This window comes from Microcaecilia unicolor, chromosome 12 (genome assembly GCF_901765095.1).
Source record: "Microcaecilia unicolor chromosome 12, aMicUni1.1, whole genome shotgun sequence".
NCBI lineage: Eukaryota > Metazoa > Chordata > Amphibia > Gymnophiona > Siphonopidae > Microcaecilia > Microcaecilia unicolor.
The window spans coordinates 43,674,747-43,698,100 of NC_044042.1; the positions used below are offsets into that span (position 1 = coordinate 43,674,747).

The 23,354-nt window shown below is 42.5% G+C and overlaps 1 protein-coding gene across 1 annotated transcript; it reads left to right on the forward strand.

The window, feature by feature from the left end:
- Positions 1 to 12,008: 12,008 nt before the first annotated feature.
- Positions 12,009 to 19,777, forward strand: LOC115481654 (nicotinamide N-methyltransferase-like). Its single transcript, XM_030220973.1, has 3 exons — positions 12,009 to 12,318; positions 15,397 to 15,604; positions 17,419 to 19,777. Exons 1-3 carry the CDS (start codon positions 12,024 to 12,026, stop codon positions 17,846 to 17,848), a joined length of 933 nt encoding a protein of 310 aa, XP_030076833.1. The 5' UTR covers positions 12,009 to 12,023; the 3' UTR covers positions 17,849 to 19,777.
- The last annotated feature ends 3,577 nt before the right edge of the window (positions 19,778 to 23,354 follow it).

Here is a 23,354-nt window from a genome sequence, read left to right on the forward strand (position 1 = left end):
TCAGTCTGGTGAGGCAAGGAGCCAAAGAGGGACCCATTTACAAAGGCACGCCAAAAGTGGCCTGTGGTAGTATGGTCGCGAGTATTGGACACGTGCTGGGAAAAGGTTTTTTTTGGGGTGCCTGGAAATGGACATACGGCAAAATTAAGTCCAGTGCGCATCTATTTATGGCCTGAACTCTTACTGCCACCCATTGACTTAGCGGTAAGGGCTCACGCATTACCCGTGCGGTAACTGTCCAGTGTTCGACAACTGTCATTTACCGCCAGGAACGCCCCTGCAGTGGAGAATAGAAATTTATTTTCTACCACATATTTTCGGTGTGCACCAAACTCAGAATTACTATCAGGAGCACACACTAGCAGGGCTGTAATGCCGATTTGATTCATGCTGCATACGAGTAGGCCTTCACGTGCCTTTGTAAAAGGACACTTGAATTGGGCACAGAGATTTATACCCCAGGGAAGTTCATTCCAAAACAAGTCTCTCTTCATTATAATAGTGGTCACCATGAAAGATACCTTTCTCTGGCAACTAGTGATGTCATGGCTAAATAAAAGATTATTTTAGTAGAGGCTAGATGTCACTGCTAGCACCCTATAGCAGGAGCCTAGGCTCTCTAAGAGTAGCCTAGTGGTTAGTACAGCAGAATTTGATCCTGGGGAACTGGGTTTGATTCCCACTGCAGCTCCTTGTGACTCTGGGCAAGTCACTTAACCCTCCATTGCCCCAGGTACAAATAAGTACCTGTATATACTATGTAAACCACTTTGAATGTAGTTGCAAAAACCACAGAAAGGCAGTATATCAAGTCCCATTTCCCTTTCCCCTCTTCCCACAGGAAATATGGTGAACCATTAGGGTAGAGCTTACCAGTCTTTTATTGGCCTCAACTCCGTTGTTGCAGCCACAGCATTCCTGGCAACCCTACCAAGTGACACACCTACTACTACTACTTAACATTTCTAAAGCGCTACTAGGGTTACGCAGCGCTGTACAATTTAACATAGAAGGACAGTCCCTGCTCAAAGAGTTTACAATCTAAAGGACACATGAACAGTCAGTCTGATAGTTGGGACTGCAGACTGGAACAGTCAAATTGGGGCAGTCTTCCTGCTAGGTTCACAAATCCAAATGCAGTGTGTGCAGTCCTATTTGGGGTCATGATCCACAGTTTGGGAAGCCCTGCATTTGGGGAACTATTTTGCATTGTCCCCCGAACCATATAATAATAAGATTTCAAAATCAGTTGGGAAAATCACTAAAGGGGTCTTTTACTAAAGTGCACTAATGTTTTAAACTCGTGCTAAAAATCAGCTGGTGCTAAACACTGAGATGCACATGGGTGTCTCAGTGTGTAGCACCAACCGATTTTTAGTTTTGGAGAGTCTTGAAGGAAATGTAAATATGATGGAACTTAAAGTATTAATTTTTAAGTTCCATCATATTTTAAATTTCCTTTATAGTTAAATAGACTACAGAACATTACTAGGCAAAGTGTAGAGTAGCTTCAATAGCCATCTTAAACCATCCCCAAGTAGAAGCTTTGCCAGTAGACTCTCAATTCTTAAGCATTATTGTAGTACTTAGAATAAACAACGAAAATCCAACTTACAATTCAGTGGCTTAGACAGAATTGTTGCCTTCGAGTTGGCCAGAACCTCAGCCCAGCTGAGAGAAAAAGCTGTAACTCAAAGGAAATATGGGTGAGAAACTCAAGGTAAATAAAAGGGGAATGACTTGGGGAGATGGTGAGAAATATTGATAGAATTACAGTAGATTAAGGAGAGATCAGCCCTAGGGACAGAGAGGGAAAGCTAGGCCTAGCTCAGAGCTAATAGCCAATAGAGAAAGCTCACAAGGAGTCAATCATAGGATACGGCAAACTAAAGGAAAAGCAGTCCTAATACATAGTGCTATCTATTACACAGATAATGCAATTGAATACAAATAATACTCATATTATATATACATAACAGCATTGGATTCAGGAGAGGGCCTTAAAATAGAAGATCATTCCAGAGTATTAGGTATAATTTTAGACTCAAACCTGTTATTTGATAAGCAAATAAATGCTCTTAGCCAAAGATTCTTTTTTAAACTTAGGCAATTACGGGCAATAAGATCATTTTTACAGTATGGAGATTTCAGGACCTTAGTTCAGGCGGTTCTGCTGCCTTGATAGGATTATTGCAACTCGTTGTATTCTCAAGTTACAAGTAAATTGGAAAATCATGTACAGTTGCTGCAGAATACTGCTGTCAGATTGATTTGTGGACTTGGTCGTTTTGATAGTGTGTCATCTACTTTGCATAATTTTAATTGGCTGCTGGTACATCAATATATTAATTGTAAGATTAATAACTATATGTTTTTATGTTATGTTCTAAGATAATTTGTTTAATTTTTTAATCAATTTTGTTTTACATTCAGAAGGGTTAGGAGAGCTACTTGTCTTTCCGTCTACTGACAGAAGTTTGAGTTTTCTGCGACCTTTGAAATTAGGCTTTTCTTTTCTGAAAAATGTCTATTTTAAGTCTATTTTTTAGGGTTCTTTCCCATTTTGGGGGGCCAGACTGTGGAATATGCTGCCATTGGACTTGAAATATATGCTTTCTTATCTCTCTCAGGAAAATCTTGAAAACTTTTCTATTTGATCAATAATTTGGATTTCCTTGATTTGATGGTACCATGTTTTCTGCTGTATATATTTCAGTTTGCTATTTCTCTCTATTGTAGAGTTCTCTTCAGAGCTGCTGAAGGGGGGGGCAAATTTTCCCGGGCCCGGCCTCCAAGGGGGGGCCCGGGCTCGGGTCTGGTACCGGCAAGCTTCTTTCTGCCTGCTTCTGGGTCTGCATGTGTTAATGCAATCAGCCGGGTCCCGACTGCCGGCATGGACAGAAGCAGCGCAGGAGAGGACAGAGTCAGGGAGCAGACAGAAAGGTGCTGGGATGGAGGCCCGTGTGTGGGGGAATGGGGGTATGGCGTGGCAGTGGCCCAGATGGGAGGGGTGCAGGGATGCACGTATGTACATGAGCACGGCGTTCCAGTCCTGCTCCAGGCCTAGCTGTGTCTCTAGGCAGCCCTAGTTCTCTTGATTTGTAAAACATTGTGAATCCTTTGGAAAACTGGTGGTGTATAGAAAACTCCGATAGAACAGGGCCACTGAGAGACTGAACCGGGGTGGGGCCACCGCCACCCCCCCCCCCCCCCCCACGATTGTCACCTCTGCCGCCCCCCCCCACAACCGTCGTCTACACCGCCACCCTCACCACTGCTGCCCCTCCCCCCCCCCTGGATCGCTGCTACTGCAATTCAAATACCTTGGCTGGCGGGGATCCTGAGGCCTCGCCAGCAGAAGAGGTCTTCCTCCAGTGCTGATTCTTCACTCTGTCATTTGCCTGCCCCTGCGGCTGCTTTTTCTCTCAGGGCATGCTCGGTTTCAAAACCAAGCATGCGCCTCTGAGAGGAAAAGCAGCTGCTTAGCAAGCAATGGGCAGAGTGAAGAGCAGCGATGGAGGAAGACCTGCAGTGTCTGCTCCTCCAGGTCCTCCCCAGCCTCCAAGGGGGGCCCAGCACTGGAGTTATCTCTCTCCTGCTCCTGTCAGGATGGAATCAATCGGATCCTGTCAGGAACAGGAGAGAGAGACCCCGGCACCAGGCCCACCTTGGAGGCCCGGGCCTGGGGGTATTTTGCCCCCCCCCCCCCCCCCCCCCTCGGCAGCCCTGCGATAGAATAGAATTAAGAAATTATTTTATATACATATGGGAAATCATCTGTTTACAAAATGGCAGATCATGTTTAATGTGAGCAAGTGCACAGTGCTGCATGTGGGAAAGAAGAACGCAAACTATAGCTACGCGATGCAAGATTCTACATTAGCAGTCACCGCCCAGGAAAAGGATCTAGATGTCATTGTTGATGATACTTTGAATCACTCTGCTCAGTGTGCAGCTGCAGCTAAAAAAAGCAAATAGAATGTTAGGAATTATTAGGAAAGAAATGGAAAACAAAAATGAAAATCTTATAATGCCTTTGTATCGCCCTATGGAACGACTGCACCTTGAATACTGTGTGCAATTCTGGTCATCGCATCTCAAAAAAGATATAGCGGATTTAAAAAAAAGTACAGAGAAGGTCGACAAAAATGATAAAGGGGATGAGACGACTGCCCTATTAGGAAAGGCTAAAGCAGCTAGGGCTCTTCAGCTTGGAGAAGAGATGGCTGAGGGGAGATATGATAGAGGTCTATAAAATAATGAGTAGTGTGGAACGTGTAGATGTGAATCAGTTGTTTACTCTTTCCAAAAATACTAGGACTAAGGGGAATGCAGTGAAGCTACTAAGCAGGTCACCTCTTAGATCTTCTAGCCTACAGATTTATAAATCCTGATAATATCTTTATAAATAATCTGGATTGGGTTCCTATACATTGGTCTAACCACAAAAAGTAATAGTCACTGTCAACTGGAAGGAGAAAATTAACATTAAAGCTAAAAAGATCAAGGATAATCTTTCCTCCTACAATACTAGGGGAACGATCAACATTTTAGAATTTTGGTCAAAAACAGTCAATAACCGTCTCCTCCCTTCAAGAGATAAGAATTTTATGGGAAAATGGGATGAGCTAAGCAAATCCATATTAGATGAAATTGCTCCTCCCAAAAATAAGATCTAAACAAAATCATCACCTTAATTTAATGAAACTGCAGTATCTCTGAAAAGAAAATGCAGGAGATTAGAGAGAAAGTGTCAAAAAACGAATTCATGTGATGACAAATTGTTATGGAAAAACATTACTAAAAATATAAAAAGAAGAGACAGTAAAACCAAGTTCTTCAATAACTATATAGGAGATGCCACCTTGAATACCAAAAAATTATACCATCTAATTAATAAACTCTTAAACACCAACAAAAATCTTGCTAATAAATGAAACTATCCCTTTAGTAGATGATTTAGCTATTACTTTGAACAAAAAATCTTAAAAATCAGGAACAGTGTGCTAACAAACAATAACAATCCCACAGAACATCTTCGAAAGTCAACATTCCCAAATGGAGGAATCAAAGGGGACAGAATGTGGACACTTTTCCAATTACCTAGCTCTGAAACAGTTAAATTCTTCCTCTCAAAATATTCCACCTCTCAATGTACCTTAATGCATGTCCCAGTCATATATTAAAAACTGCACCACAATTTTTTATTGATCTCCTTAAAGCCAATTTATTTTATATGTTATTGAATGATTTCTTCCCTGAGGAAAAGAGCTCTATAATATATATTATTTGTACCCCACGCTTTCCCACTCATGGCAGGCTCAATGTGGCTTAGGTACTTATTTGTACCTGGGGCAATGGAGGGTTAAGTGATTTGGCCAGAGTCACAAGGAGCTGCCCATGCCTGCAGTGGGAATCGAACCCAGTTCCCCAGGACCAAAGTCCACCACTCTAACCACTAGGCCATTCCTCCACTCCCATTCCAAAAATCTCAATGTAATTTGGGACTAATCCATACATTATTAAGGGTATCTTTAACTAAGCAGCGGTAAGCCCAACACGGGCCTACCACTCGCTAATTCGGAACTACTGCTGGCCCAACACAGCCACGAATGGTAGTTATAGCTGGAGTGCGTGCCATTTCTGGCGCTCCAAGAATTGTTTTTTCTCTAGCATCGTGCTAACCCAGAGGCAATCAGGCATTGCCGCATGATACCTGGTTACTGCTGGGTTACTGTGGGAGCCCCTACCACCACCTCAATGGGTGGTGCTAAGTGTTCCCTGCTGTATGGCCATGCAGTAAGTGTACCCTTACCGTGGGGCCATTCTTGGGGGGCTTTTTACCTGCTGCGGTAAAAAGGGCCCTTGCCACTACTGCAGGGCCCTTTTTCTCGCAGCTTAGTAAAAGGACCCCTAAATGAATAAAAGCACAGATCTTGATTGAAGTGCACTCTAGCTCTCCAGGAGTGATGTTACAAATTATTGACCAGTGGCTTCTATCCCCCTTTTAACAAAACTGATGGAACACATGGTAGCATCCCAACTCATGAACTATCTCACCTCCTTCTCTCTCCTCCATAATTCTCAATCTGATTTCAGACCTTGCTATAGCACTGAAACAATATTTACCACTCATATCTAATTTCAATAAGGTAATTAGTTTGGGTAAAATGATTTTAATTTTACAATTCAATATGTCTAGTGTCTTTGATGTGGTGGATCATGACATTTTACTAAATATACTGGATTATTTTGGAATAGGAGGCACAGTGCTGCAATGGTTCAGAGGATTCCATAAAACAAGATCTTATTAATGTCTGGCTCTCTATCCTCCCCTTGGACACCAGATTGTGGCATCCACGGGGCTCTCCACCGTCTCCCATCCTGTTTAATGTTATGATGGCACCACTGGGCTCTAAACTGAAATAGCAGGATTCCACACTTTTATATATGCAGATGATGTTACCTTGATAATGAGATTCATGCAATTCTTAACAGAATCAAGTCAGGCCTTAATCTCATAGAATCTTGGGCATCTGACTTTAGACTAAAACTGAACCAAGAGAAAACCAAGTTCTTGGTAGTAACAAATCCTTTTGACCATACCCCAAACAACAAGCTTACAATTGATCAAACTACGTATCCAATGGAAAATACACTAAAAGTACTTGGAGTGATCATACACCATCACTTAACATGTGACCCACAAGTCTCCTTGGTTATATCCAAATCTTTCAAAAAACTCTTGGAAGCTAAAACATATAAGGTCTTTCTTCCTAACCTTGACCCTTAGACTCCTGATGCAATCCCTTGTACTAACACAACTGGATTACTGCAATACAATCTACGCTGGTTGTAAGGAACAGTTCATTAAAAAACTTCAAAACACAGCAGCTCACCTACTTTAAAATATGTTACTCTATAACAGTGCATCCCCTCTACTAATTAGACTTCATTGGTTACCTATAAAAGCTAGAGTCTACTTCAAGATCTGTGCTTTTATTCATTAATGGATTGACCCTAAATTACATGCAGCTACTCATAGAACTTCCCCTGTGTAACACAATCTCTGGAGCAAGAGATTATTTTACATTACATTTCCCCAGTTGCAGAAAGATTGTTTAGAAATCTGTTCTATCAATGGACTTTACTTATCTGGGCACTAAATGGTGGTATTCATTACTAAAGTCAGTTAAACAACAAAATAATTATCTATATTTCCGCAAATCTTTGAAATTGCATCTCTTTAACAAATTCTTGTTAATAGAAAACTAACTTTTCTGTACAATTTCTATATAATGTCAACTACAGTAATGGTAACAATGGGAAACCTATGGAAATCTGTGGATATCCGTGGTGTAAATTTTAAGGGGCTTCGACGTTAGCTCCAGAACATAGTACAAGAACAGTGCTGGACAGACTTCTACGGTCTGTGCCCTGAGAAAGGCAAGGACAAATCAAACTCGGGTATACATATAAAGTATCACATACCATGCAAAATGAGTTTATCTTGTTGGGCAGACTGGATGGACCGTACAGGTCTTTATCTGCCATCATTTTTACTATGTTATATGACATGTATGCATAATGTAACTTCTGTATTCAGTTTGATTGATTCATGATTACTTCAATTGTATTGTACTTATAATTATAATCCTTGCACTAACTTAAATTTTATGGTACTCATAATAATATTTTTTTTTTACATTTTATTTATATTTTTATTCAATTATATATTATACAACTCAAAGAGAGATAATACAGAAATTGGAAAATCTTAACATAAACGAAATATCCATATTGGCATTAAACAGAAATAAATATACCACCTTCGTCCATTATAATTTAGGGAATTTAGATCCAAGAAAATGAAAATAATCATAAAAATGTGTTTAGGAAATAAACTACAAGTTATTGCTGTCCATCTAGCTTCTACAGCCTATCATACAGTGTGCTGTTACTAGACAATAACATTTATCTCTTCTTTAGATAATAAGAATTCTTCTAACTGCTTGGGATCAAAGAATTGAAATTGCTTAGATTGAAACAATACTCGATATATGCATAATAATAATAATAATAATTTTTAACGCACTGTTGTTACTAACTTCTCTTTCATTGTTATAATGATTGTTCTTTGTAGTACATTGTAGTCAACTTTTTCTTCCACATCCTTGTTATAATTCTCCCAATTTTTCATTTTATAATTTCACTGGTTCTTCTCTATTCCTTTCCACTGCTATATTGATTATTTGCTGTAAGCCATATTGAATTCAAGATTCCTTGGGATAATGTGGGATAGAAATGTCACAAATAAATAAAATAAATACATTTAAAAGAAACCAGAGAAAATATTTCTTCACTCAATGTGTAATTAAACTCTGGAATTTGTTAGCTTAGCAAGTTTTGATAACTTCCTAAAGTGCATAAGCCATTAATGATTTGGGAAAATCCACTGCATATTTCTAGGATAAGCAGCATAAAATCTGTTTTACTCTTTTGGTATATTGTCAGGTACTTGTGACCTGGATTGGCCTCTGTTGAAAATTGGATACTGGGTTGATGGACTTTCAGTCTGTCCCAGTATGGCAATGCTTATGCTCTTATATACATCCCTATCAATATTACTTATTTACAATTACTTTTTAGGAACTGTAAAATGGCAGTGAGTATTTTTCTGACTTCCACCAGCTAAAATAGATCCAGATATTCAGTGCTGGACCATGTCCTGACACTGGCATCGAATATAAGGGTCTGCGTTGGTACCTGGAAGTCATGCACATACAACTGATAGTCAGTGTCATACCCATATTCTTAACCGGGCAAAGTTAGCACTGTCTTTTCTGCCGTCCAACTTGCCTGGCTTAGGTATGCAGGTGATGGCACTGAATATTGCCAGTGCCCACATAATTCCCAGTTCAGCCCTGACTCCACTCCCACACTGCTCCAGCTCTAAGGGGCCCTTTTACTAAGCAGTGGTATGCCCACCACAGGCTTGCCATGTGGCAATCTGGAACTACAGCTGGCCCAACGCGGGTACCAGCGATAGTTACTCCCCCAGTGCGTGGCATTTCCAGCGCTAGCAGAAATATTTGAAAAATATTTCCACAGGGGGTCACCCCGCAGTAGTAGGGCAGCACTGTGAGCTGCCCAATTATCACGGGTTAGCACAGGAGCCCTTATCACCACCTCAATGTGTGACGGTAAGTGTTCCCCCCCCCCCAAAAAAAATGGCCATGATAAGAAAAAGAAAAAAAATAACAGTCCACAGCGCCATTTTGAAGAGAAATTTTGTCACTGCAAATATATTACGGTGAAATTAAACAGCACGAGTTCCTAAGAAGCCACAAGATGGGTGAAACGGTGGCCCTGTTGAACTTTAAGATAAGTGCTGTTACATCAATGAACTATACAACTTTGATTTTTTTGAATCACCGTTAAATTTTGAATCATCATTAAAATATTTTAAAAATGACATTAAAAAATCTTTTCAGGTTGATGCGCAATAAATGATTGCACAGAAAAAAAGGAGTTTTTGAGCCCGATGATAGAAACGTAACATCGGCTGATATTTTAGCCATCTGTAATCAAGGCAGTGGCGTACCAAGGGGGGGCGGTGGGGGAGGTCCGCCCCGGGTGCACGCCGCTGGGGAGGTGCCGCTTGCCTGTCGGCTCCGCTCGTTCCATGCTCCCTCTGCCCCGGAACAGGTTACTTCCTGTTCCGGGGCAGAGGAAGCATTGAACGAGTGAAGCCGACAGGCGCGTGGCACCCCCCCAGCAGGTAAAAAGGCACCAGGGGGGGTGTCCTTTCGCCGGGGGGGGTGGGGTGGGGGGTCGCGCTGCACCCAGGGGGGGCGCATCAGCGATCCGCCCCGGGTGTCAGCCACCCTAGGAATGACACTGAATCAAGGATTGGTATCTGATTGGTTTCTGAGGTCTCTTTCTCCTTGAAATAAATTACAGCTTGATTCAAGCTTGATTGCATCTAGTGTTCATTATTGTTAGAAACTATACCGTACTCTCCTCCTTTGCCATTATAATTTCCAAAAGCTGTTTAGGGTCAAATAAATTATATGTTACACTGTCTTTAACTATCTCACACACACACACAAGGAAATTATCCCCATTAAATTTAATGGGGATATCCTGAAAACCCCAACTGGCTGGGTGTGCCCCGAGGACTGGATTGGAAACCCTTGTTTAATGCTTTAAAGTTGAACACCTATGAGAAATGAGATAGAAACCAATTTACTTTCTATTTACACTCCCTGCTGTAAGTCACCAATACTAGCAATCCATCTACCTTTTGTTCTTCATTTTTCCAGGATGGGGCACCCTATGTGGTTACTTTCCATAAGTCTCTTTCCCTTAATACAGTTCCCCAGAATTGATCTAGAAGTAAAAATAATAATCTGCTCCCCTATAGTAAAATTCTAACATAAGGACAGACTGAAGTTCTATCAAGCCCGGTATCCTGCTTCCAACAGTGGCCAATCCAAGTCCAAGTAATTGGCAAGAAACCAAACAGTAAAACGAATTTTATGATGCTTATCCTAGAAACAAGCACTGGATTTTCCTAAGTTCCTCTTAATAATGGCTTATGGTATAGTGGGCTCTGAATGCTATATGTAACCAATGATGCTGGAATAAAAGGGGCCACACACGATTGAACTTAGAAGTATTACACAGAATTCACACAGCTGTATTTTGTACAGGTTGTAAATGATGCAAACTCTAATTTCTCAGCAAACAGTGTGCAAAAATCTATTCTAGATAACACTAGAACATGAACCAGTGTGGGTTGTGATGATCTATCAAAATGAGGTTTCAAGGAATGAATATGACAGAGCTTAAGCAGAGGATCCATCCATTTTAGAGACATGCACCTTGAAATTTAACTGGGAGTCCAGAAGCAGTGCTTTGAGTCTCTCATCACGCAGCACTGCCTCTGCTTCTGGCTTTGTTCCAATTCCAACTAGGGAGCGACAACTCAAGAACTTGGTAAGTTTAATATTCAGCTCTTTGTAAACCCGAGTGGACTGAAACCTTTTTTTTAGTGAGGTCCTCCCAACCCGATCCCTCCTCGAGCCCCCGAGTTTCAAAAAGAGCTTTCATCTTAAGTAGAGAGGTGTGGTAGCCATGTTAGTCCACTCTTAAAGGTCCACTATATTGGAGAAACAGGCCAGATGCTTAAGACAAGATTCAATTTACATAGACACAATATGAAGAAAGCTGGTGCCAGTCAGATTCCCACCCCTGTGGGCCAACACTTTACAGGACCAGGACACTGCACCAGTGATTTCACAGTAAGAATCCTGAAAGGTAACTTTAGAACAATACAGGAACGTAAGACCTTTGAAGTCAGAATGATTGAATATTTTGACACCCAACAGACAGGACTTAACAAGGATCTGGGTTTTCTAGCCCATTATAAACCATAAAGTTGTATTGCTCTGTTTATCACTCTCCTCTCAACTACCCACACCCATCCTGTTAGACTATCAATGAAATGAAATGCTTTGATGTACCCATATATACCTCCTACCCACCCCCACCTTGCTAGATTGTCATTGAAATGCTTTGAAGCTTCACATATATATACTATCAACTAACACATTTGCTTATTTCCGATTTGACGAAGAAGGGCAACCTTCGAAAGCTAATCAAGAAATGTATTATGTCCAATAAAAAAAGGTATCATCTTATTTTCTTTTCCATGTTTTATTTTGTTTGATTTCTATTGATAACCAAAAAGAGCTTTAAAACCAAAGATGACATGCAATTAATTCGTAGGTTTGTGAAAAAAAAATAATTCCTTATACTTTATACTACTACTACTTAACATTTCTAAAGCGCTACTAGGGTTACGCAGCGCTGTTGTAGCACTTCAGAAAAATGTATTTAGACACTCTGGGGTTGAGGCTATGTGTGCATACTGCATGGCTAGGACAGCAGAAACCTCATTATTTATTAACCAGGTATTGAGAAATATCGAGGCACAAAAGTGTCCTTAAATCTCAGAAATGGGAGAAGAGGAGCAGGTACTAGGACCTTGGATATACAATGCCCATAAGGCAGCCTCCGCCTCCTCTCCAGCTGCATGCAGCTGTCATGAGCCCAGGAATTCATTCCAGCAAGCAGCCTTCATCCAAGCAGAAACCTGTGACACCATGTGTGACTTTGCTGATGCAGAGGTTTACCAGCAGCAGTTTGACCCACGGGCATACTTAGAGACTTTCTATAATTTTTCAGCCACAGACCTGATGAACGACATTGTAAAGTTTCCACTGACACATCTTGTGAAAGCCTTCAGTGCAGGTGGGTTAAAGGCAGACTGTACATTAGCCGATGCACAAAGCTTACCGAGCTTTCAGCGTTTGCTTTAGCTGTTTTATATAGTGTGTAATGTACAATGGGGTTTTCTGTGGCTCTAACATGTGCCGATGGCAGCTACCAAGAACCCTATGCAAATGTATTACAATGAGCTCATTAGTATTATAATGAGCATTCTGTGTGATGCACAGCTCCAGAGAGTCTAGCTTTAATGAACTAGATTTTACGGCGGATCTGGAGCTGCCAGAGAGGAGGGAAACACAGGCAGCTGCAAAGGCTGCCTGCTTGTTCTTCCTATTCGACCCTCTCGACTCACCCCCGGCGCCTCCCTGAACCAAAAATCCCTGGTGGTCCAGTGGGCCCCCTCCTGACTGACCCCCATGCACTCCCGGGCCCAAAAAACTCTTGGTGGTCTGGTGGACCCCCCTCCAGATGCCCCCCACAATCCCCCCAAACCAAAAATCCCTGGTGGTCTGGTGGACTTAACCCTGGTGGTCCAGGGACAGTCTTCTGACCCCACCATTCTAAACATCATTCCCTGGTTTTCTAGTGACCCCCCCCCCCCCCCCCAACACACACACACACACACACACATCCTCACGCATCTTAAATACACAGGAGGCAGGAGGTCAGGAGCAATGCCTCCTCTCTCCTGCCTCTGGGCCCAGCCCTCTTAAAATGGCAGTTCCTAGTCCCTGCCCAGTGCATCCTAGGATGAACTGGGCAGGGGCTGGGCACTGCCATTTTGAGATGGCCGGGCCTAGAGGCAGGAAGGAGGAGGGTAGCTCCTGTGTCCAGCCCATTTAAGGTATGTGGGGTGTGGAGGGGTGACTGGACTACCAGGGAGTGATGTTTAGAGTGAGGGAGGAGGGCGGAATGCAGTCCACTGGACCGCCAGGGATTTTATGGATGTGTAGGGGAGAGGACAGAAGGAGGAGTCACTAGATCACTAGAGAGTTTGTTGAGTTGCGTGAGGGGGGGCTCGAGAGGGGGTGTGCTGGACTCCGGTGGACCCCCTTTTGAGCCCCTCCCCTGCACAACTCAAAAAATTCCCTAGAGGGCAACACAGCATCGAAGTTGCAAACAGAGACTGATGCACAAAGGGGGCTCTGTGTAGCTCATTTGCATGCGATGCCCTTTGTGCACTGGTCACTGTGACTTGGTCATTTTTCCCAAGGTACCCATATTTAATGGGTGCCTCTGTGCATCTGCCCCTAGTCTGTATGGAACGATTTTCATTTATTAATTTGATATTTTGCCTGTTAACTGTCAGCATTAAAACGAATTACAAACAAAAATGTCATATATCAAATAGGAACAACAATAAGACAACAAATACAGATACTTTTTTTTAAAATTTCTTACAGACCAGCAGGGTTATTCCTTCTTAATTTCACCACCGACATTACTTCCCAGATATATCTGAACAAACAACCAGGCTTTTAATTTTCTGGCTGAGCTGCAGAAAGTGTAATTTGTGCATGCAGCACGGCAAAGAAACAGAAGAACAGCAACCCTTGCAGTCACGCAAACAAGTCAAAGACAGCGAGGGTGACAAATAAGTGAACAGTAGACGATGTTCAATATATTGAAGCTTTATTATAATATCCAATAGAAGACCCCTGAAGAAGGCCTCTTTAGGCTGAAACATGACTTGTGTCGAGTCTTGGTCGTTATAATAAAGATTCAATACATTGAACATTATCTACTGTTCACTTATTTGTCACCCTCGCTGTCTTTGATTTATTCATGGATGTAGCCCACTAAAGCAGCACAGTATGTAGCACATACCCCAAATGTTACAAGATTTACGTGACCTGAACCTGTAGAACAGCACTTTACATGCTCAAGCTGATGCTAATAAAATTGCTAGAATGGTCCTAATTTGCCCAGATAGTCATCCAAGTACTGACACTGATTATCGTGGTACCCGCATAACTTCCAATGACCACCTTATCTGGAGATATCAGTGCTGAATATCTGGTTACCACTTTAAATACTACGGTTGGCATTTAAAAACACCACTGACTGTGGGGCTTAAATATCATAGATTAATGGGTCCTTTTACAAAGGCGAGCTAAAAAATGCCCTGCAGTAGTGCAGACGTGGGTTTTGGGCATGCACAGAATCATTTTTCAGCACACCTGTAAAAAAGGCCTTTTTTTGCCGAAAATGGACGTGCGGCAAAATCAAAATTGCCGCGCGTCCATTTTGGGTCTGAGACCTTACCACCAGCCGTACACCTAGCAGTAAAGAATTTGGACGGTAATGACCTACGCGCGTCAGATGCCACTTGGCGGGTGTCCGCTACGTGTGCCAGAAAATAAAAAATCTTTTTCAGATGCTCGTAGCGGACGCACGCCAAAAATGAAATTACCACAAAAGCCACGCTGTAGTCGGGTGGTAAGTCCATTTTGGCGCACGTTGGGCACACATAGGCGCCTACGTGGCTTAGTAAAAGGGGCCCTAAGTTTCTTTTCACTTCCACCAAATTTCACATGATTGGAGTGCATACAATCATGTCTATATAAAGGGCTCTTTTACTAAGCTGTGGTAAAAAGTGGCATGTGTTAGTTTGGATGCATAAAATTGGCACACACTGAGCCATTTTTTACTGCAGCTGGGAAAAAAGACCTTTTTTAAATGGGGCAATAAAAGGCCGTGCACTAATATTAAAAGTAGCATTGGTTATTTACTGCCTGAACCCTTAATGCCACCTATTTACTTGATGGTAAGGGCTCACGCGCTACTCATGCAGTAATCAAGCAGCACATGGCAATGAGGCTGCGCTGACAAGTACTGCTGGAAACACCCCCCCCCCCCCCCCTCCCTGCGGTAGAAAATAGAAAATGATTTTCTATCACAGCAAACAGTGCGGGTAAACTTTGGAATTACCACCAGGAACCCGTGCTACCCCGGCGGTAGTACTGATTTTGCACACGCTACCTGTGAGGTAGCCCTACCGTGGCTTAGTAACAGGGCCCATAAAAGAGGTGAAGAGTTGGCAACACGGCATTCAAAAACAAGGCTTGTGATATTACTTGTCTTCACTTTTGTTCTCAGGTGATGTGAAAGGAGATATCTGTCTTGAGCTTGGCTCTGGCCCCTGCATTCACTATCTTCTCTCTGCCTGTGACTTCTTCAAAGAAGTCATTGCCTCGGACTGTGTTGACAGCTGCCTGCGAGAGATAGAAAAATGGTTAAAGAAGGAGCAGGGAGCATATGACTGGAATCCAGCTGTGAGGCTGATTTGTGAGCTGGAAGGCGGAAGGTAGGGGTCAGCACTGAAGCAAATGTCCAATTAATAATCCAAATCCTGTAAAAAAAAATTGTCTTTCCACGTGTTTGGTGAAGTACCACAATATGAAATGTGTGTCTTTTGAACTCTACAGGCCCTGTTTACTAAGGTGCGTTAGCATTTTTAACGCGCCTACAATTAACGTGCACACTAACTTTGTAGGTGCCTATAGGGATACTGTAGGTGCATACACAGTTAATGTCCGTACACGGTTAACGCGCGTTAAAAATGTTAACGCGCCTATAACGCGGCTTAGTAAACAGGGCCCTACATTTTTTTCTAGCCACTTCAGAAGCCTTCCCTTGTTTCATCATGTAGAGATACTTTTTAACCTGTGAGTTAAGAACTTACTTCTTGTTAAATATTATAGATGCTACTCTCGTCGGATTTGCATTCTTTTCCAGGTATTATTGGTGTTTTCAGTATTTTCTTAGTGAACTCATTGGCACTTTTTCCAGTTTTTGTGGACTTTTATACAGAGGTTTAATTATATGTATGCTTAAGTTTTCTTTCCTTATTTTGATGATTTGGTTCATTCATACTTTTCTGGAACAAAGATTTCTTCTTGTAGGGCCTGATAGTCAGCCAGTGGCAATCAACATTTTGCTGCCAGCGTTAAACCCGAAAATTCAATGCCGGGCCATGTCTGGGCATCAGCATTGAATTTATTGGTTTCTGGAGCCAGCTAGCATGTAGCTGGTTAACTACAATATGAGTTACCACATAAAGCTGCGGCAAGCCTACCAGGGCTTGCCCCATGCCAATTTGGCACTGCCAGGCTACTGCAAGAGCCTAGCGGTAGTTCCCGCCCCCACCACATGCCATTTCCGGTGCTTAAACACTATTCTAATTTTTTTGGCATTGGGGGCTAACTTGGTGGTGGCACTGCCCATTTGCCACCGTGTTGGCTTGTGAGCCCTTACCACCTCCTAAATAGGTAGCATTAAAGGCTCCCCCAGGAAATGGCTGCATGGCACTTGTTTAACTTACCACATGGTCATTTCCTTTTTTTTTAAGCATTTTACTCTCTGAGGTAAAAGGGGGCCTCGGCGCACGGCAAATCCACACACTGCACCTTGGTAAAAGAGGCCCAAAGATAGGACTGACTTTTATGTGGTCTTATTTATCTGGTTAACCTGACCAGTTAAGTGCTGAATATTGACACTTAAATGGCCAAGTACCAACTCCACTCTTGGAAAGCCCTCCAAAATAACCAGTTTTCAATTTGGTGCTAACTGGTTATTTTCACCTGTACTAACTGGCTAAGTGCTGTTGAAAATTAGCAGTTAGCCCCGAACAGGCAAATTAACTGGCCAGGAGCCATTTCTGGCTGGTTAAATCGCTTTGAAAATCGACCCCATATGTTTAATTTAAAAATATAAATAAATCAAACACAAGAAATTCCATATCTTCCTAATCAGCCTAGTTTTCGACACTTCTCAGATGGTCCTGGGGAAGCTGCTCCTATTGGCTAGAGTTGGGTGTATTGTATAGGAATGGTAAAGTTGGGTGTTCTAACATAGACATGGTACTGCCCATCATCATCCTTGATCTGAATCTGCCAGGGATGCTTTGTTCAATAACCTTTAAAAAGCGCATCCAACAGCTTCCAGATTCCTTTCCTGAACCAAAACTCCAGAACCTGGCATGACAAGTGCGACCACCCTTGCTCCATTGCCAAGTCTCACAGCATTGAACTTTCTGGGCTACTATTTTGAAATCCAGATTTTATTGTAGATAAGGATCTTGTGCAAGAATTCTTCCTTATTCTGCTTTAACTGTTTTAGGGAAACATGCGATGAGAAGGAAGAGAAGTTAAGAAGAAAGCTGAAGCGACTCCTGAAATGTGACGTAACCAAAAGGAACCCGCTGGAGCCGCTGGTTCTGCCTCAGGTTGACTGTGTTCTTGTACCATTTTGCTTGCAGGTAGCTTGTAAAGATCAAACTGCCTACATCTCTGCTCTGAAAAACATCAACACATTGCTGAAACCTGGGGGGCATCTAGTGGTGGTTGAAACCCTGAATGAATCCTCTTACACCGTGGGGCAGACAACATTGTTTGTCCAAAACATGAGTGAAGAATTTCTGAGGAAAGCAATCAGTGAGGCAGGCTTTGCCCTGGAGAAGCTGGAGCGGTTGCAGAGGGCTGACAATTCCTTGCAAAACCACACAGATTATGAGGGTACAATATTTATTGTTGCCCGTAAATTAAGATAGGTTTAGTGAATTGAATAAAGATAACCAGTATATTAAAGTCTCCAAGAGTCTGGCATTCACTATGCAATTAATCAATGATTCTTTCACCATTTTACATGATTCTGCGCTGTTTATTATCTTCATGTTAAAAGACAGTAATGGACTTAAATATAGCTTCTGAAGTGTTTATTCTAGATGGTACATGTTTTGGTTTTTTTTTAATCCTGACTTTCAGAAAATGCTGCACCTTTAGTATCTTAAAGTTGGCCAAGAAAGATGAAGTCCAGTGTCTTATTGACTGTCTTCAGATCCTAAAGTAAGCTCAATGCCATGAGAAACAAATTGATCCCATTGCACACAGGGAGATGTAGTCCTGTCTTTTTGGGGGAACTCAGGTTCCAATGTAATAAGCTGCACTGTCTAGGCAGACTTCTATAGTCTGTTTCTTGATTATGGCTAGATAGATCTGGTTGGGCTGGAGCGAGCTTTGATGGCAACTCCAGTAGTTGAAAATTAAGCCAGTGCCGGGCAGATTTCTATGGTTTTGCCTTGAAAATTGTATGGACAACTCAAGATCAAGTATGCATATGTTATCATATCGTATACTAGGAGTTTATCTTGTTGGGCAGACTAGATGGACCATAGAGGTCTTTATCTGCCATCATCTACTATATTACTATGGTGCTTATTTCAGAGATTTTATAAAGCTAGAATATGGATGTCTAAAACTGCAGTACATCCATATGTCAAGGGGGAACGGTCTGGGCATGTTTTTGGCAGGACTAGGAAGGGGTCAAAAAATGCATATCCAACTCTGATTGTGGAAGGAGAAGGGACGTCCATATTCTAAAAAAATGTAAGTATGTATTTAGACCTGGTACTTAGCACATCCAGGTTATAGAAGGGTGCTCTGATTGACCAGTTCTCCACTGAAAGGAGAATAAGGAAGTCATAGTAGGTATTTTTCTGTCCCTAGCGTGCTCCCAATTACCCCCCCCCCCTCCCAAAAAAAAAACCCCCCACAAGATAAAAAAAACAAGCAATAATTACAAAAAACTGCAGTGGGCCTTGAACCAGCAAATTCAGAACCTCTACTTTAGTACTAAATGGCTTACTTAAACCATTAGGCTGCCTCTATACACAGATAGCTTTGTGGCCATTTTATAATATGAAAGGATATTAGCGCTCATTTCCCAAAACTTTAAGCAGTGTCACTCAGAAGTTCAAAGATCTTCATTACCTCCGAGATTCACACACTCACTTTGTCACTGGTCCAATATAATAATTTACTTATTAAAATTATAACTTCAACTTATTATCTCAAAAACCATTATATTAGTAAATTATCTTAAATGAATATGCATCTTAAACACTCAAGAGTAATATTTGGTCATGGGATTTTACCCAACATGTTTCACACAAAGGCTGTATCAAGGAGCTTTCCCTTAACATGCCGACCACACCATTCTGACTGGTAAAGCTCAACCCTTCAAAGACATTCCTCTGCTGCCACACAGTCGTCCATGTCCCTTGTGTGCCCTTTTCATAACTTGGACATTTCTGTTTGTAAAATGGATCATGCTGGATGTTTCCAGCACATAGATGTTCATCTCACACGTATTTTAGAACAGGCCATATCCTGTTGTAAAATACATTCGAGGTGGATGCCCATTTGTGATGTCAACATTCTGAGTTGCAAGCACACAACAGTGGAGGAGACCCAAAAAAAGCCCTTGCACAAATGATGTCCAAAAAAAACTTTATTCAGTCTTCACAAAGACCCTTAATCTTCCCAAAGACCTGACACGACTCCCACTGAATATTCATGGTAGCCATTCCTGGCCATTATATAGCACTGAATATTGGCCAGTTTGTCTTTGCAAATATTGCACATTATTACCGGCAAATGAAAAAGTACAAAATGTGTTTTTTCTGCTTATTTTTGTTTGCCAGAAATATGCAGTGACATAGGATATTGTGCTGTCATTTCTCGTGTCTTTGCAAATGACAGCCTATCCCTGCTCTTCTGCCACTTCTGCTCTGCATGGTGACCTTGCCTTTTGAGTAAATGTAAATCTGGATTGTACAAAGTTCAACTACTGGGGATTATTTAGTGAGTCTTAAGAGATGCAACAGCAACCAAGGCTTGTCTTAATGAAACATTATAGAGATTACTTTGATCTTCCCAAAAAAATAATGGGAAGTTGGGGAGAAAAGAATGGATTTCTGTGGCTACCATGACTGTGTCAAAGTCAGGGTTAGCCCAAGGATATCTGATGTTCAGGATGAGCCTTCAGCCATGATATCTACCCCCAGGAGCAGCTCGTGGCCCTACCTCTGTCCTTCCCTCTACCCCAGTAGTCCAGCATCTTCCCTTTCTTTCCTACCCTCCCCTCTGATCCAGCATCTCATCTCTTCTTCTTACCCTGGCCCTCTGTCTAGCATCTCCGGAAAATCAAATAAATATATTTTGGTATTGTCATCTTTTGCTCTGCATTCAAAAGTTTGTCAAAAATGTAATAGGTTAGTCCAATAAAAAATGTATTACCTTATTTTCCTTTCCTTTGTGTTGATTTATTTGTGATTATTACTTATCAAGGTGCTTGGTACGCGGTGATTTGGTCTACCGCCGGGCTACCGTGGAAGCCCAGCGATAATGCTGACTTCCACTGCACGGCATTTCCAGCACCAAAAAATTATTGCCCAGCGCCACTCACTGCCTGGTAAATGCCAGGTTACTGCGGGAGCCCAAAATAGGAGGCGGTGAGGGATCTCCATGGAAATGGGCTGTGCGGCAAGTGTTATACTTACCACACTGCCATTTCCATTAAAAAAAAAAAAAAAGCTTTTATCAGAGGTGGTAAAAGGAGTCCTCGGCGTGCAGCAAACCTGCCACTGCAGGAGTCCTTTTACCACCGCTTCGTAAAAGGATCCCCAAATGGACTAACTTGGCAACCACACCCACTTTATCAAAAATGAGAAAGTATATTTCCCAGAAAGAGAGTCACAGAGAATGTGTGTATGTTTCACAGAGAAAGGGAAACCTTGGAGAAGATTGGACATCTCAGATTGAAAGAAGCCCACGATTTTCCATTGGACAAAAAAGGTATTTTCTCTCAAGTTTGACTGCATTTACTCAGTGTCCTAAAGCATAAAGAAGCAGCAAACTTTTGAAAATATATACAGATGTCTCTTTCTTCTCCCCTCTCCTGAGAGATCTTTCATGCACTGAGAGGAGTTTCTGTTGCTTCCAAAAATAAGAGCTATAAAAACAAACTGGCATCCACAAGTAGGTGGAAGTGGTGGTGCTGCTATGAGCAGGTTTTCTTGGTATTTTCAAAATACATGTCACCAGAGTTCAGCTCTGGAAAGTTGATCATAAATGTATTAAGTTAGTTCTCTCCTACAGCTTGTTGTTTTGTGTATTTTGAACTAAAAGTTAAATAGTCTTTAAATCCATGGCTAGATTATTTCTACCAATAAAACATAAACATTTTTGACTTTTATAATGGGAAGTAGAAAATGTCACATGACTCATGTTTTGATCATACCATCGTTTATGATTTAATGACTGGAAGTATATTTACAGCTCCCAGCTGGCTCTACTTCTGCTAGCCAGCCTGACCTATTCCTGGTTTTGCACGTATTGCATGATAGGAGATGCAGTCCTCATTTTTCTTAAGGAACCTAGAACCACAGCCCCCATTATTTTTTTTAAAGAGGGCCAGAGATGGGGGTGCAGATGTGCACAAGTAACTTTGCAAGTGTATGAGAAGGGAGGTCCTTATCTTGTTCTCTTTCTACTATAGTGCTGACTCAAGCTCCATCTTTTCTTTCATTATTTTTCTTTCTCTCCATCAGTCTCTTCTCAGCTTCCATCTCTTCTCTTCTATGACATTGCTTCTTAGTCCTCTAGTTTTTCTCACTTCTTTCAGTTGTCCTTCACTCTTCTTTCCTCTCCTCTAACCTTCCATTCCCTGTACGTTTGTATGTATGTATTTATGTATTTTGCATCTAGCCCTCCATCTTCTCTCCTTTTCCTCCACACTGAAGGTTCTCACCTCTCAAGCACATTACCACCCCACTAAGCTTGAGTAAGAAAAAAGCACATCCTCATCCAGACCACTCACTTTAGAGAGAAGGTTGGGTATGGGGTAGAAGAAGTTTCTGACCTCTATGGAGCTGTAAGCAGGCAGATAGCCAGCCCTGACAGGCAGGGGCATAGCCAGACTTTGGTGGGAGGGGGGTCCAGAGCGCAAGGTGAGGGGGGCACATTTTAGCCCCCCCCTGGCGCCGCCACCATCAACTTTGACCCCCCCCTGCCGAGGACTCTCTCGACCCCCCCCTCCCGCCGCCAACCCTCCTCCGCTATCGCCGTCTGCTACCTTTGCTGGCGAGGGACCCCAACCCCCACCAGCCAAGGTCCTCTTCTTCCTTCGTTCTGTTTCTGAGTCTGACATCCTGCACGTTGTACGTGCAGGACATCAGACTCAGAAACAGAACGAAGGAAGAAGAGGACCTCGGCTGGTGGGGGTTGGTGTCCCCCGCCAGCAAAGGTAACAGATGGCGACAGCAGGTTGGTGGCGGGAGGGGGGGTCGAGAGGGTCGCCGGCAGGGGAGTCCAGGGCCAAATCTATGGGGGTCCAAGCCCCCATGGCCCCACATAGCCATGCCCCTGCTGACAGGGCACGTGGGGCTTGTTTCCTCAGGGGACCAGGCATAGAACTCTGGCAGCTGAACATTCTGTGATGTTATGTGTATTGTAACCAGGTACCTCTCTTGTGCAACCAAGGATAGAACAATCTCCTCCAGCCACAGGCTCCCGGTACAATGAAGAAATAGATGTCCACCAGTAACTTCAATCTTAAGGACTTTTATTCCATGCAGGTTTCTAGTACACAGTTCCAACAGCAGCATAGCACATACCAGGATTCAATACAGGCTTACAGGCTTCAGTCTGGGCTCTTAATCCAGTGCACAATAAACAGTAATTCAATTCCCAAGACAAACAGTTCTTTCAGTTCGCCATCACAGTTCAGTCACCAAGCAGCATTTTCTACCTTCTATCCTCTTTACCTTCAGGAGAGTTCAATATTTTAGGGACTCCTTCTACCCAAGGGTTTTCCCCTGCATCAGCTTCACAGTGAATTCAATACTTTTGGGACTTCCTCTCACCCAAGGAATTTCAGCCTGCTTCAGTACTTTAGAGACCTCCCTGCCCAAGAATTTTCAGCCTGCAACTGCTTCTCTCTTTCTGCTTCTCTCTCCTGAACTGAACTCCACTGCTGGGACTCCTTCCCACCTGCCTAATCAATCCCTGGCTTCAGCTACCACCACCAATCATTCTCCTTCCATTAGCTTCCCCACACCCATACCAGCTGAGTTTAGCATTAGGCTAATGAGACCAATGATGAGCTCCTGCACACAGGGTTTTCTAACTCTCTTTCCGCCTAGTGGCAGCCACTCTACACAACCTGCCCGCTTACACCCATGTCTTCCCTGATTGCAGCTAGGAGTCCAGTCCGGG